The sequence below is a fragment of the Astatotilapia calliptera genome, chromosome 8 (assembly GCF_900246225.1).
Source record: "Astatotilapia calliptera chromosome 8, fAstCal1.2, whole genome shotgun sequence".
Lineage (NCBI taxonomy): Eukaryota > Metazoa > Chordata > Actinopteri > Cichliformes > Cichlidae > Astatotilapia > Astatotilapia calliptera.
The window spans coordinates 6,362,329-6,376,751 of NC_039309.1; the positions used below are offsets into that span (position 1 = coordinate 6,362,329).

Consider the following 14,423-nt stretch of genomic DNA (forward strand, 5'->3'; position numbering starts at 1 on the left):
CTGCCTTATCTGGCTCTTGCAGCCCTGCATAAGCAGACAACACACCCGGGAGAGTTACAACAGTTTTCACTTTTCATTTCTCCCCTAAAAAATCTTTATGAATTTAGCCCACATTCTTTAAATAAACCTGTCCTCTTTTCCTCTCCCTCTTTCCTCTCTTCTATGTGTTTGTTTGAAGTGGACGCATGACACTGTTAAAGGTAAAACAGATCGGGTTGAACTTTGACACTGGATTTATGATTGCAAGCAGTGACTACATGTGCACATAAATGTGACACAAGTTGGATTTATTGGTCTATTGTAGTTGAATCCTAATCAAGATCTTATTTTGTTAATCAATAAAATCAAAAGTTAATCTTTGGATAATTATTAATTCTTATTTGGATTGCTGAATGTTTTCTGGATAAAAATATGAGCTACACAGAAGAAAAGTAAAGTAAAGAGCACAAATTCTACTATTTGATTTGTGTATCAACTAAAAGTTATTTTGAATAGAGGATCAAACCACAAAAACAATAATAAACTTTCCCTCTCTATACCACCTCCCTCCTCCTACATTTTCCCCTCCCTAACCAAATGTCCAGCATCACCAGTGAAGTTGCGTATTTAAGCTCTGTAACACGAAGCCACTAACAGGATGAGAGTGATGCTGAGGGGGGTATATTGCCGTGGCACGAGTCCCATGCTGGTGCTTCACTTCACACTTCTGTTAACTGCTGCTGCTAGCATCAGCAATGGCACCAATGGATCTCAGCCTCACAAGCTGCTCATTGCCTTCCAGGCTCCCTGGAACATAACCTTCCCTTTCAGCGCCCTGCGGCTGGGCTCAGCCATACAGATAGCTGTGGAGAAGGTGAACGCTAACCCCGCCTTACTGGGAAACATTAATCTGGATTTTGTGTTCAAGGACACTGAGTGTAGTCCCAAAGAGTCCCTAGGAGCATTTATTCACCAGGTGTGGAAAGAAAATGTGTCTGCGCTCTTCGGTCCAGCATGTCCTGAAGAAGCTGAGGTATAATTCATGTGAAATTAATGTTTTTGTTTATGTGAAATACATATCCTGCATAAGCAGAAAGTATGGTTCTTTTTGATGTATTGTAAATCATCCTAAAAGTTTATAAAAGTCTGTAAATAAAGAGCATTTGATGGATTTTAAATGACTTTACTTGTATTTACTCAAACTTTTTGTTATTGTATGCTAGACTCATTTATTGCAGGAGCATCAAACATATGGCTAATGGGCCAAATTGGCTCCTCAAGTGGTCCAGAATCGGCTATGGGAAGTCTCTGCAAAGACTGAAAATGACAATAGAGGAGAGGATAAGATTCTGAGTTTTAGATTTATTTTGCAGCTCGAAGTTTGGATCAAACCATCAAAACAATTTGTTGAATTGATTGAAGTCGAAGGTCTAATTATAGTCAGTTTTAAAGCCTTCTTAATACAACAATAACCTGCCATATCACACAATAGTAAACTAATCAGGACAAATTTACATTACTGACAAGATATTGACTGAACATGGAAAACTGGAGAAATATTGCTTATATTATATTTCCTAAAACAAATCAGGCAATTCATCAGTTTAGTATAAGGATGGGTCATGAAATTTGACCATTTTTAGAAATTAATTGTGCATCCATACACCCAAAGAAGGTGGTTGATTTTACAGGTTATTAAGTTGTTGTTCCCCTCATCAAGGATGAGTTTATGTTATAAATCTCTCGGTGTTTCTAAAAAAAGACATTTTAGTTAAATAAAAACAGTCTGTTGTTGTAAGGCTTTGATGTTTTCCTTTTGAAGTTAATATTAATTCAAAACTTGCTTTCCCATTTTCTGATAAGCCTTTTTGTCTTTTAAAAGAGTGTTTGTAAAAAAAATAATCTTACCCTTTAAATTTTACTTACTAAAACTGCTTTCCAGGTGACTGGTCTCATTGCGTCAAAATGGAACATCCCAATGTTTGGCTTTGTGGGACAATCAACCAAAATGGACGACAGTGACAACTACGATTCCTACATCACTGTAATGCCCCCTCTTAAAAGAAGCGCCGAGGTCCTGGTGAAGACCTTGGAGTTCTTTGGGTGGAGTCATGTAGCTTTGATCGGCGGGGGATTGGACTCGAATACTTGGGACAAGGTTGATGCTTTGTGGAAAACGATTGAGGATCCTCTGCGAGCCAAATTCAAGCTCACTGCAGTGGTTAAATTTGACACCAGCGATCCCCAGTTAGTTCAACAGAATGTTAGGTACATTTCCAAGGTTGCTAGAGGTAAGAGAAATGTCTATGAGCACTTTGTAGCAAACTATGAAACCACTTTTTTGTCTGCCATTTGTTCCTGTTTTAATTTTTCCCTTTTTTTAGTCTCTGCAATAGTTTGTCCTCTGTCTGCTTTTTGTTTGGCTGTTCTTTTCTGTTGTCTTGTTCTCTTCATCCCATAATCTGAGATTGGTTTTTGCTCAAGGTCTCTTTCGCTTAAACGCTTAAAAGGGAGCTCTTCCTCCCCACTGTCGCCTTGAGGACCTCTGTGATTCTACCTCTATTATTGAAGGGGTTTTACCTTACAATAGAAGCACCTTGTTTTTATGAACTTCTTATGTGTTGTATAAATAAAATTTAATTGAATTCTAATTTCTTCATCCACCCTTCTTCAGTTATTGTGGTGCTATCGAACAAAGAGGATACTATGGCTCTGTTGTTGGAGGCTGAGAGTCAGGGTCTGATGAATGGCGACTACATTTTCTTACTGGTACAACATTTTGAGGTCAGTGGCACTGTGGTGAGTAAAACTTTCACAACACAGTAAGACAAATATTCAGCTGTGTAAATCACCAACAAACGGGGACACCAAGACAACAAAGCCTGAAAAGACACAGGAGAGGTAAGCTTCAATTAAATTCGTTATATCCTGAGGCTATTCTTATCAAACAAAATTCAACAACATTAATAACGTACAGCCTCCTGATTTTTTTTTTTTAAATTAGACCCAGAAAGTCCAATATTTTACTTTTCGATTGACTCTTGAGTTGGATATGTTGTCTTTTAGAACCGTGCTCATCAGGAAACTAAATAAAACTTTAAGGCACACATTATCTAAAATTAAAGGCTCAAATACAGTTTTAGTGCCTACATGCTGGATATAACTTAATTCATGGATTTGAATATTTGCTCCTTTGTGTCAATAATCTGCATGTAAAGCATGTAGTGTTGCATGAGCTGTGCTATAAAAGAAAACTTTGTTACTGCTGTGTTATATCTGCAGAGTGGTTCAGGGTTAGTGAGCTTATACATGATTTCATGTATGATTAGGAATATGACTGTTTGTTTTTAAATAAAATAGCATCATAGCATCCGTCTTCCAGACTGAGTTAAATCTTTATGAGCCATCAAAATTGATCAAAGCTGTTTGTGGTAAATAGTAAATGGACTGATTTTTATATAGCGCTTTTCTACTCTCCTGGAGTACTCAAAGTGCTGTTGCATCTACTGACTCGTGTATTATTCATGTTAAACTTTCTTTTTTCCTGAGCAGGATAACTTGTGGAAAAATGCCCTGAACAGCACGATAGACGAGGTTGCCGTAAGAGCTTTTGACATGGCGTTCATTATTGCTCAGAAATCCTACGAAGGCTACGAGTATTATGATTTCTTTGAACAAGTTTTTGAAAGACTGAGCGGACATCCATTTCGGAGCAACCTAACATCTGAAAAACAGGCAAGTAGGCACAGGGAACAGAAAGCATGAATTTGAATCATGGAAAATACTGAACTTTCACATATTTATTTTACTGATTTAATGTATTTCAGGTTAGCCCATACTCTGCCTATCTGCATGACGCTGTGCTTTTGTACGCCATGGCACTGAAGGAAGTCCTGAAAGGTGGCAAAGACCCTCATGATGGTCGGGAGTTATTACAGATCCTGAAAAAAAGAAACAACTTTCAATTTTATGGTAGCTACACAATTCAATACCTGTATTTTGATTTTGCCTCAGTGTAAAGTGCAAATATTGTTTTTTTTACTTGCTTCTTGAAAGGCTTCTATATTCTTTAGTGAAGGAAATAATCAGTTTAGTGCTAACAGTTTGTTTTGTTGATATAAATTTGGATAATGCTTATGGTCTGCTGAGGTCAGCTGACCATCAGCTCTTAAAGCATGAGTAACTTTTATGTTATTATTATTTTTTTTAACCATGCCAACTACCTCAACACGCCACATTCACTCTCTGTAACGCGGTCACGGCACAGCTGCATTAGGTAAACATGTAAACTGAACCAATTCAGCCCATGAATGGGAAATCTAATAAACTGTCCCAGGTGCCAAGCCTGTCCAAACCATTCATCAGTATAGTCAAGGCACCAAAACTTTGACAAGGAAGAGGAATGGCAGCAATAATAAAGAGGATATTTCTGGGCCTGTTACAGTAAATCAACATGTCTACAAAGCATAATCACAAAATAATAATCACAATAAAGTTTATTTTGACTTTGAAAAAACCTTTTAAAAAATGAATTAAATTTACCTTAATTGTATTTTTATCAGATACCTCGTGTTATAGAGTTTGGCATCCAAGTTCAAATTTTACATCTAGAAATTGGGGAATTCCTCATCTTTACAAAAGTTAGACAATCTAGCTGCTGGTATTTTTAAACCTGCTGTAGTTAAAAGTAGTTTCATCTGTGGAGTTTTCTTAGATCTAAAGAAGGCGTTTGATACTGTTAATCATGAAATTCTATTAAAAAAACTGGAAAAGTACGGGTTTAGGGGAGTGGTTTTGGAATGGTTAAAAAGCTATGTAGGGAATAGGCAACAATATGTACAAATAAATGAATATAAATCTAATTTGATGGATATAGCTTGTGGAGTACCTCAAGGTTCAGTACTGGGTCCAAAAATGTTTATTATGTACTTAAATGATATCTGCAGAGTATCGGAGATTTTAAAGTTTGTAATATTTGCAGATGACACAAATATACTGTGTGCAGGTGGGGAATTGCCACAGGTTTTGGAAATGATCACACAGGAATTAACGATATTAATAAAGAAGTGGTTTGATATAAATAAATTATCATTGAATCTCGATAAAACCAAATTTATGTTGTTTGGAAACCAAAAGAAAAACATCGAAGTAGAAATATGTGTTGACAATGTATATTTAGAAAGAGTAAATGAAATAAAATTTCTTGGGGTGATCATTGACCACAAGCTCTGTTGGAAGCCACACATTACTTATGTTCGGGGGAAATTGGCACGGGGCATTGCCGTCCTGGGAAAAGCAAAGCATATGTTGGATCAGAAAGCACTGCACATTTTATACTGTGCTTTACTACTGCCATATATGAGCTACTGTGTAGAGGTCTGGGGAAACACATACAAAAGTAACACACAAACAATAACTATAATACAGAAAAGGGCCATTAGATTAATAAATAATGTAGGGTACAGGGACCATACAAATGCACTCTTTGTCAAAATGCAAGCTATTAAATTCCAAGACTTGGTGAAGCTTAAAACAGCGCAAATAATGTATAAAGTCAGAAATAAATTGCTTCCCAAAGAAATCTGTAAATTGTTCATAGAAAGAGAAGGTGGGTATAACTTAAGAGGGAAATGGAATTTAAAAATACAAAGTGCTAGAACAACTTTAAGAACTATGTCAATCTCAATTGCAGGAGTTAAATTATGGAACAGTCTAACAGAAGAAATAAAAGACAGTCAAAACATAAAACAGTTTAAAGTAAAATATAAAAACCTAATTTTAAATAAGTATAAGAATGAAGAAAACGGGGTTAACCCAGGACGGTAATGTTGCTGGTAATGGTGTTGCGGTTCTTTTTTGGTTGTTTTTTTGTTTTTTTGTTTTGTTTTGGTTTGTTGTTTTTCCATAACTTGTGTATCTGCAAATATACACATTCTGTATTTTTCATATGAAAGAAACTATACTGTGGTGGGGCTTGCTAATTTCTTGTTTTTGATTTATGTATGTTATGTTTTGTTTTACTTCATATGTTTATATGTTTCATATGTTGTTTGTTTAATTTAAGACAAAAAAAAATTAAATGAATGAGAGGTAAAACTTGAGGGGGTAGGGACAAATAAGTAAATACTTCAGCCTACTCCTTTTCAAACAAATAATGGAATGATATTTTGTAATGATTGTGAAGGCACATGTTTGAAATGTTTGAAATAAAAATGAACTGAACTGAACTGAACTGAACTGGATGTAACACAGATTGATACTGAAATCAGATCCATGGGCAGAGGGTAGGTGATACTGTATGTTTTGGGTGAACTGACTTTTAATCGGTTGTAGTTACACCCACAAACACTTTGCTAAAACAATCAAACTCAAGGGTGACACATAATGTTCTATGACACTTTGATTCACTAACAGATTGTCATTGCAGGAGCCTCTGGACTGGTCCATTTTGATAGAGAGGGAGAGCGAAATCTAGACTACTCAATTTATGACCTCCAGCACACAGGTGACATCACCAAGTTTGTCCCAATCCTCCATTTTGACAGTCACACCAAAAATATCAGGTACCAAATTGTTTTGTATCACATCTGTATGACAACAATCTTCAGTCACATCTCAATGATAACACAAAAAACACAACAGAGACATGATAGTTATCAGAAAATGTTTTATTTCAGACAAACTTCAATGTTTGCGTCTGTGGTGTGGCCGAAAGGAAGACCTCCACCCGATGTGCCAGCATGTGGCTTCAACAATGAAATATGTGAATGGGTGACTAATGGTAAAACCTATTCCTTATGGAATTAGATTTCAGTTTTTGTTTTTTGTATGCCTATTGGGACTTCCACACCCATGTCAGGAAAGGCACAGGTAGAGAAAGCAGCAGCAACGTCCAAGCACAGAGCAGAGCTGATACAAAATACAGAGTGGACTTACTAGGTTGCAAAGTGGCTTGCAGATGTGAAGCAGATGTGGAGATTCAATTCAATTCAATTTTACTTATATAGCGCCAAATCACAACAACAGTTGCCTCAAGGCGCTTTATATTGCACATTAGATCGTACAATAATAGATACAGAGAAAAACCCAACAATCATATGACCCCCTATGAGCAAGCACTTTGGCGACAGTGGGAAGGAAAAACTCCCTTTTAACAGGAAGAAACCTCTGGCAGAACCAGGCTCAGGGAGGGGCGACCGGTTGGGGTGAGAGCAGGAGTTGGGGTGAGAGAAGCAGCTTAAAAGCACAGCTTAAAAACACAAATTATTTAGGTCTGCCACAGTATCAACCAGTCTGCTAGATTGCAGCTCAGCTTGACTTCATGCCTTACCTACATTTTTTGTTTCAAAACACTAAACCTTTATTTTTTGTGTATTCTTTTTGAAGAAACTTTGATGTCTAACTGTCATAATAACTTACTGCTCTCTCTGGACACAGACATTGCCCTGCTGGCTCTTCTTGCGACCTTCCCTGTTATTGGGGTACTGGCAGTTCTGAGCATTGGGGTGCTGGTGCTGCAGAAGTTAAGACTCCAGACGAGGCTGGATGACTCCTACTGGTGGATGATCAACTACAATGACATCACCATCATCAGGGAACCTACAGTATGAGCATTCGACAGGTGTTGTGAAGTCGAACAATGATAAGTGTACAAGGTTTCACATGTGTTTTTTTTTCCTTCAGGGAAATCAGGGTATGTCTCTAAGCAATTCAGGTACTCATACTTGGAGTGGTAGCTCTCAGGCCAGTTTATCCACCAACAGCTACGACCTGAGGGACAAAGCAGGCAAAGAACATATCTACACCACCATAGGTCTCTACCAGGTACTAGTTTTATTTCGAGTTTACAGTGAGCCTGTGTAACTTTTGGGACTATATTAAGGTTAAAGGTAGAGAAGGATGGTATCTCTTTTTTCCAACACAAAACTTAAAGCCACAAAACTGAAGCTAAAGCAGTCTTTTTGGCTTCTGCTCTTTATTTTGTTTCTGGCAGTCTCAGTTCACCTATATTGAGGACAGAATACCTGATCCATTACATGAACATGTTAAACATAATAATAACGTAGGGCAGGTTTTAGACAAACACAGAATATATGTGTAATTCAAATTACATTCAATTCAATTCAAATTCAACATTCAATTCAAAATTGACTTGAATTAATGTGAATTGCAGTGACTCCAGTCAAAGTTTGAGTATCATATGGGCTTTTATGAATTCAGTAAACAAGCTTATTGTCTGAATGGCTAGTTTCAAATATTATTTAATGTAAATGCAAAAGAAAATGTATCAACACATATACAAATATGAATTATTGTTTATCTAAGAATGATAAAGAAAGCTTTTAATGCTTATGTAATATAAAGAGGTGTTTTTTTCTTTACATAGTACTTTACATACTCTTCTTTACTATGACTTTAAGAGATGTATATTTTGTTATTTTAATTTTTCACATAGGGAAATCAAGTGGCTATCAAGTACACTGAGAACCCTGTTAGCTGTAATTTCCAGAAGCCTTCGATCACTGCAGAGTTCAATATGGTAAAGTTCCTCATTTTTTTCAAGATAAAACATAATTTACTTTTTATTTACTCTGAAAACTCTAACAGCCAAAAATCCAGGTGGACTGTATCTAATACAACGTATTATTATGTTTTACTTCACTTTTTATTTATGTTGTACCTAACCTTCTTAAACTCTTCAAGACAGATGAAAGAGATGAAACATGAGAACTTGGTGCAAATTTTTGGCGCATGCATCGAACCACCAAACATTTGCTTGGTCTTCCAGTACTGCAAGAAAGGTAGTTTGAAGGTCAGTGAAGTCTGAAGGTTCTTTTTTCAAAATGGATTGCATTAACCATAAATAAACCTTTAACTTAAAAGTGAACCATGTTGGCATATTTCTGCAGGATATTCTTAAGGCTTCAGACGTTGACTTAGATGGGATGTTCAAGCTGTCTTTTGCATATGACATTGTCAATGTAAGTCTATTTATTTAATGAGTAAATTTCTTATTCTAATAACAATTTAAAAAAATGTACTCAGGTCCATAGCAGGAACTTAAGTCATAAAGTGACTAAAAAATTGTAAAAATAAATAAATAAAATAATTAAAACATATCTACAAAAAGAAACAGATTGAAAAGAAAGAATGAATGAATTTTTTAATTAATCTAATTAATTCCAATTAAAAAATCAATTGGAAATGTATTTTCACATTTTTAAAATAGACATCAAACTGTACGTATACCTTTTTTTTTTTTTTTTTTACTTTTATATGTTAAAATTCTGAATATGTATTTTGTACTCTGAAATGTTTTACTATTTAAATCTTAAAATAATTAAATTGTTGTCCAGGGAATGGAGTTTATTCACAAAAGTAGCCTAAAATTTCACGGGAACCTGAAACCTAGCACATGTTTGGTGGATAGCCGACTACAAATCAAACTCTCTGGCTTTGGATTGTGGGAGTTTAAATATGGAAACAAAGGCAAGATGAACTCACTGGAAAACCCCAATTACGAAGGTCAGTGAAATCAGAATTTGTTGTAATAATCACTGTTATCCTAAATAAATTCACATGATGGAGAAGTAACACACGAGAACATGTTGTAGAGATGTACTGGATTGCCCCTGAGCTTCTCAGACAGGTCGGTTCCCCGATCAATGGAACACCCAAAGGTGATGTCTACAGCTTTGCCATCATAATGTGGGAACTAATGTACAACTCCAAAGCTGGTCCGTATCAGGACATCAATCTGGACCCTAAAGGTTGGCATGATTTCTTAACTGTCTTAACCTACAAATTTTTTGTCAACGCCCAAAATCAGTTACTGTTAGTTAGCTACAATCTCCAGCTTTATTTACCTTCTGGCAATTTGGCACCATTAGAAGCATTTCTACTTCCATTTTCTTTTGCGCTGTAATTATCAGTCTATCCCAGTTTTGTAATAACTTTAAAATGTGATGGTTTCAACCAAGTTCTTAAGTTTCTTTGTGGATTACTGAGTATATGTGAAATAATGTAGCATTGGATTGAAGTACAAAATTTTATGGCAATTTTTCCGGTATTATATTTTAGTCTGAACCAAAGTTGAAAGATATAGCCCATTAAATTCTAATGCTAGATGTTCTTACAGAGATTATTATGCAGTTGAGTACACCTTTTCAAGGGGAACCCCTCCGACCAGTGCTGTCTGAACAGCTGGTTGAAGAGAACATCAATGCACTGCTAAAAGCCTGCTGGAGTGAAAACCCTGACCACCGACCGCCATTTGGTTCTATACGGAGGCGGCTGAAAGACATTAGTCCAGACAGGTAATATCATACCCCTAAATTTTTATTTTATAAAGTTTTTGTGTAAAGTCATATTTCACATTTTTATTTAAGTGAGACACAAATTTACCATAATGCCCATAAATGTTAAAGTTCACAAGCTAAAACTTCCAACTGTCTTCAGTCTTACTCAAATCTAAGTAAGATTTAACCTAACTAAATCCTCATTGCAAAAGAGTTAATGATGAATTTCTATCTTGTAGCCATGCAAACATTCTAGATAATATGGTGGACAAGTTGGAAAAGTATGCAAATCACCTGGAGGACGTGGTGGAGGAGAGGACCAATCAGCTTACAGTGGAGAAAACTCGTGCAGACAAGCTCCTCGCCAGCATGTTGCCAAGGTACTTGATAACAAAGGAACTATATATTTTGTATTGCTATACTCAGTCAACCTTATCTTGTGTTGTTGTTGTTTTTTGCAATGATTTTAGATATATTGCTGAACAGCTGATGTCAGGGAAGTCAGTGGAGCCACAAAGCTATGACTTGGTCACCATCTTCTTTTCTGACATTGTCGGCTTCACTTCCATGTGCTCAGTCAGCTCTGCGATGGAAGTGGTAACATTCCTCAACGACCTCTACAGTCTCTTTGATGACATCATCAAGATGTACGATGTCTACAAAGTAAGTGACAGTGAACATACTGTGATCATAAAAAGCAAAATATCTATCATACGATAGATATTTTGATAAATATTGACTTTCTTACCAAGACATGAGAATAGCTTTACCATTTCCTTCCATATTTACTAACTCAGCATCCAGTTACATTATCTTATTAAGAAAAAAACAATTAAAGAAATTTAACCAGCAATGCAGAGAAATCATATCTGATTAAAAGCAAAATCTTAACAGTTAAAACTTTAGAAAATTTATTTGCTATTACACGAAATTAAAAAAAAAACAATTTACAATTGTTTAATGAAAATTTTAATTTCCTTGAAATTTCAGGGATCTTTTTTTTTGTTTGTGCTATGTTTTATTTTCTTCCAGCTTTATTTTATTTTAAAAATGTAATTTACATCTCTACATTACAAGGTGGAAACAATTGGTGATGCATACATGGTGGCAAGTGGTCTGCCTATCAGCAATGGAAACTTGCATGCTTTGGAGATATCCACAATGGCGCTACATTTCTTGAGAGGCATAAAGGTGTTCAGAATCCGTCACATGCCAAATGAGAGCCTTGCAATTCGCACTGGGATACACTCTGGTAAGATACAGTAGCAATGGAGACCATGGCATTTGTAACAAACCTTTTGGGTTATAGCACCACTAGGGGGGGGTTGCCCAACTATTGTAGTAGCTGTGGGGGTCTCCTAGTGGGTGTGTGAGTTGTTAGCGGCAGCCATTTCATGCTGCTCATGTTCCATGCTCCAAGAAAGCACCTTACTTACTGTTGTGACAAGCTGGCGCTGGTGGTACCAATCCCCGCGCATGTAGGTTCGGACGAGTACAGCCGAGGAGACCTGGCTTATAAAGTGTAATGTTGCTGACGGCGAATAAAGGTCTGTTATTGGATTTAACCGACTGGTTCCGTGTTATCCGGCTAACCTCCACACCACATGCCCGCTGGACCGGCTAGCCGCTCCTTCCTCGCCAGACTGCTGTTACACATTACAGAATTTGAAGGTCTTGAAAAGTACCCCAACTGGTTAGTGAGTGATTGCTGGAGGTTGGTGGCTGTTGCTGGGTAAAATTAGTCACAAAGAGAATGCTGCACAAAGAAAAATCCTTCTGATTATTTTGGTCACTAGCAGATTGTCAAGGTTACCCATAGTAACCTTGACAAAACTGGAAATTGACATTATTTGCCTTCAGTGTAAAAGTTGCATCTTTTAAAATGTGTTGGTTTCACCAATAAGACACAACTTTTACGCTGAAGGCAAAACTTCTCTTTTTGGCTTGTGTTGCACTTCTCAGTTATTTGCAAATATTTAAGTTACAAACTATTGGCAACCATGGAAATCGTGACCAAAGCCATTGGACGGGGGCTTTTGGTCCAGGACTATATACTTTTTGGACCAATTTCACACTAGTCACTACCCTGCAATTTCCAGCAAACATGGTCATGGAATACACATTTTTCCTTTGTCACCACTTGGCTAGCATATGGTCACTGACAAGCTCCTAGAGCTCTATTACTGAGACCTAAGTACAAGTGACAAGAAGTATGAACGACTTTGTAGTGGGAAAAATAGTTTGTGCATTGAACATTTGAGCAATTTAAACAAAATCCATTCTGACTTTTAAAAATGTTGTAGGTCCAGTAGTTGCTGGAGTGGTAGGGACCACCATGCCTCGATACTGCCTATTTGGTGACACGGTGAACACAGCTTCTCGCATGGAAAGCAACAGCTTACGTGAGTAAGCAGTTGAAATTTCAAAATTTAAACTCTGAATAACCCTAAAAAAATAAGATTTATGTAGTTGTGGTATGATTTGAAGTGACTATTGTCACTTTCATTTTTTAATAGGGCAGAAATGACAGTGCATTTTTCAGATAAATCAAAACATTCATGACTATTGATTTCTTGCTTCACTATAAGTTTGACAATTTTAGATTTCAGTCAGTTTGGCTACTTTTGAATGAATCATTGTGGCATTGTTTATAAATGATAGATGCACTCTCTGGGTCTGAAGGCCTGAAAGTAAAGTCAGTGTCCAAGTTCCACAAGACTGCATTCTTTCACATGACCAGCCAGAGCTGACCCCATTGGCAACAGAGAGACCAGTGGCTAGCATGCAGTGTCCTTGGTTTGTTAGATATATCCATCACTCATACGAGTTTATGTTGGGTACAGTGTATGAGAATGAAATGAAATTTTCTCTAGATGCTAATGGTGCCTTGAGGATGAATTCTAATTATGTTGACAATCCCTTAATTTTTCATAATTTCATAATATCCATTTCATTTAGTCCAGTTCTTGGTTGGTTTATACCTACAAATATTTATGGCATTCTCCTTCTGTATTTTGTGCTAATCTTCAGGCTAACAGTCTACAGTAGTCGTATTATGCCTTAAAAATTAACTTGATGTGATGGTCTATATTAACATGTTTGCATGATTAAACATGTAGAGCTGTTGAACTCACATGCAAACCTAGGAGTTTGTCTTGCTTAAAATCTCTCTTTAGAAGTATATGTGTATGTCACATACAGCCTTGAAGATTCATGTATCTCAGTCCACGGCAGACATTCTTTTCCAGGCTGGATCATTTGAACTGGAAGAAAGAGGAGAAATTCAAATGAAGGTGAACAGTCTGTAATATTTTTTCCCTCGAAATGAAATAACAAAGATGTTAGGTTGACCAGAATGTCTTTCTCTTTGTGACAGGGTAAAGGGACTCAAAAGACGTACTGGCTGCTGAACAGAGCTGGATTTAATCCTGTCTTCACTGACCGTGGTTCTTCACCAGTAAAAACAGAGGTATACTCACAAATATTTATTTATATGTATATATGTTGTATTGTATAATGACTTGTATTTTTTATTGTTTTACTGTATTTTCTCCCATTGAAGAAACCAGGAGTGACCAGAGGTGAAGACAAAAGAGCCCCAAAAAACCTGACTGTACCTCCTATAACTGAACCCACGATGCCTCCAGTACACATCTAAAGAGAAAAGACGCATATTAATTAGCAGGGAATACTGCAGAAATTTATTTTAAGATATCAGTTTTTAACAGCTTTTAAAAAATTCCATGCAAGATGAGTTTGAGTCATCCATGTATAAAAAGAAGGACTAGAGACAAAATGTGGATGGAGGCCAAAGTGAAAATGCAGAACACAATGCATGAACAGAGACTGCAGTTTGGATTGCAACTAATTGCAGTTCTAATTCTTTATTCTTTGGGATTTAAGTATTTAGTGGATCCACTTTTGCACACAAGGCTGTAAATTATTTCAAAATGCTTAGCGTTCCATTCAAACTGTTTGTTGTGGCACATGTAGTCAGCTCTGACGTGCCTAAAGTTATCTCATAAGAAAATATTTTGTAAGCTAATCAAGCATTTCTAATTTATTCTTACAGCTGCAGAGCTGGTTGTTGTATCAACATCTGTCATTCAGCTGTGCACAGTTTGGTCACTGAGACCTGGAGAGAAT

At 36.6% G+C, this 14,423-nt stretch overlaps 1 protein-coding gene across 1 annotated transcript; it reads left to right on the top strand.

Annotated features, from left to right (window-relative positions):
• Window positions 1-637: 637 nt before the first annotated feature.
• gucy2g (guanylate cyclase 2g) lies at window positions 638-13,940 on the top strand. Its single transcript, XM_026178591.1, has 22 exons — window positions 638-1,012; window positions 1,922-2,270; window positions 2,654-2,763; window positions 3,532-3,714; window positions 3,807-3,951; window positions 6,407-6,542; window positions 6,657-6,760; window positions 7,417-7,583; window positions 7,663-7,803; window positions 8,435-8,518; window positions 8,687-8,791; window positions 8,889-8,960; window positions 9,336-9,504; window positions 9,594-9,749; window positions 10,118-10,295; window positions 10,517-10,657; window positions 10,748-10,940; window positions 11,355-11,529; window positions 12,581-12,679; window positions 13,479-13,570; window positions 13,654-13,746; window positions 13,840-13,940. Exons 1-22 carry the CDS (start codon window positions 638-640, stop codon window positions 13,933-13,935), a joined length of 3,363 nt encoding a protein of 1,120 aa, XP_026034376.1. The 3' UTR covers window positions 13,936-13,940.
• The last annotated feature ends 483 nt before the right edge of the window (window positions 13,941-14,423 follow it).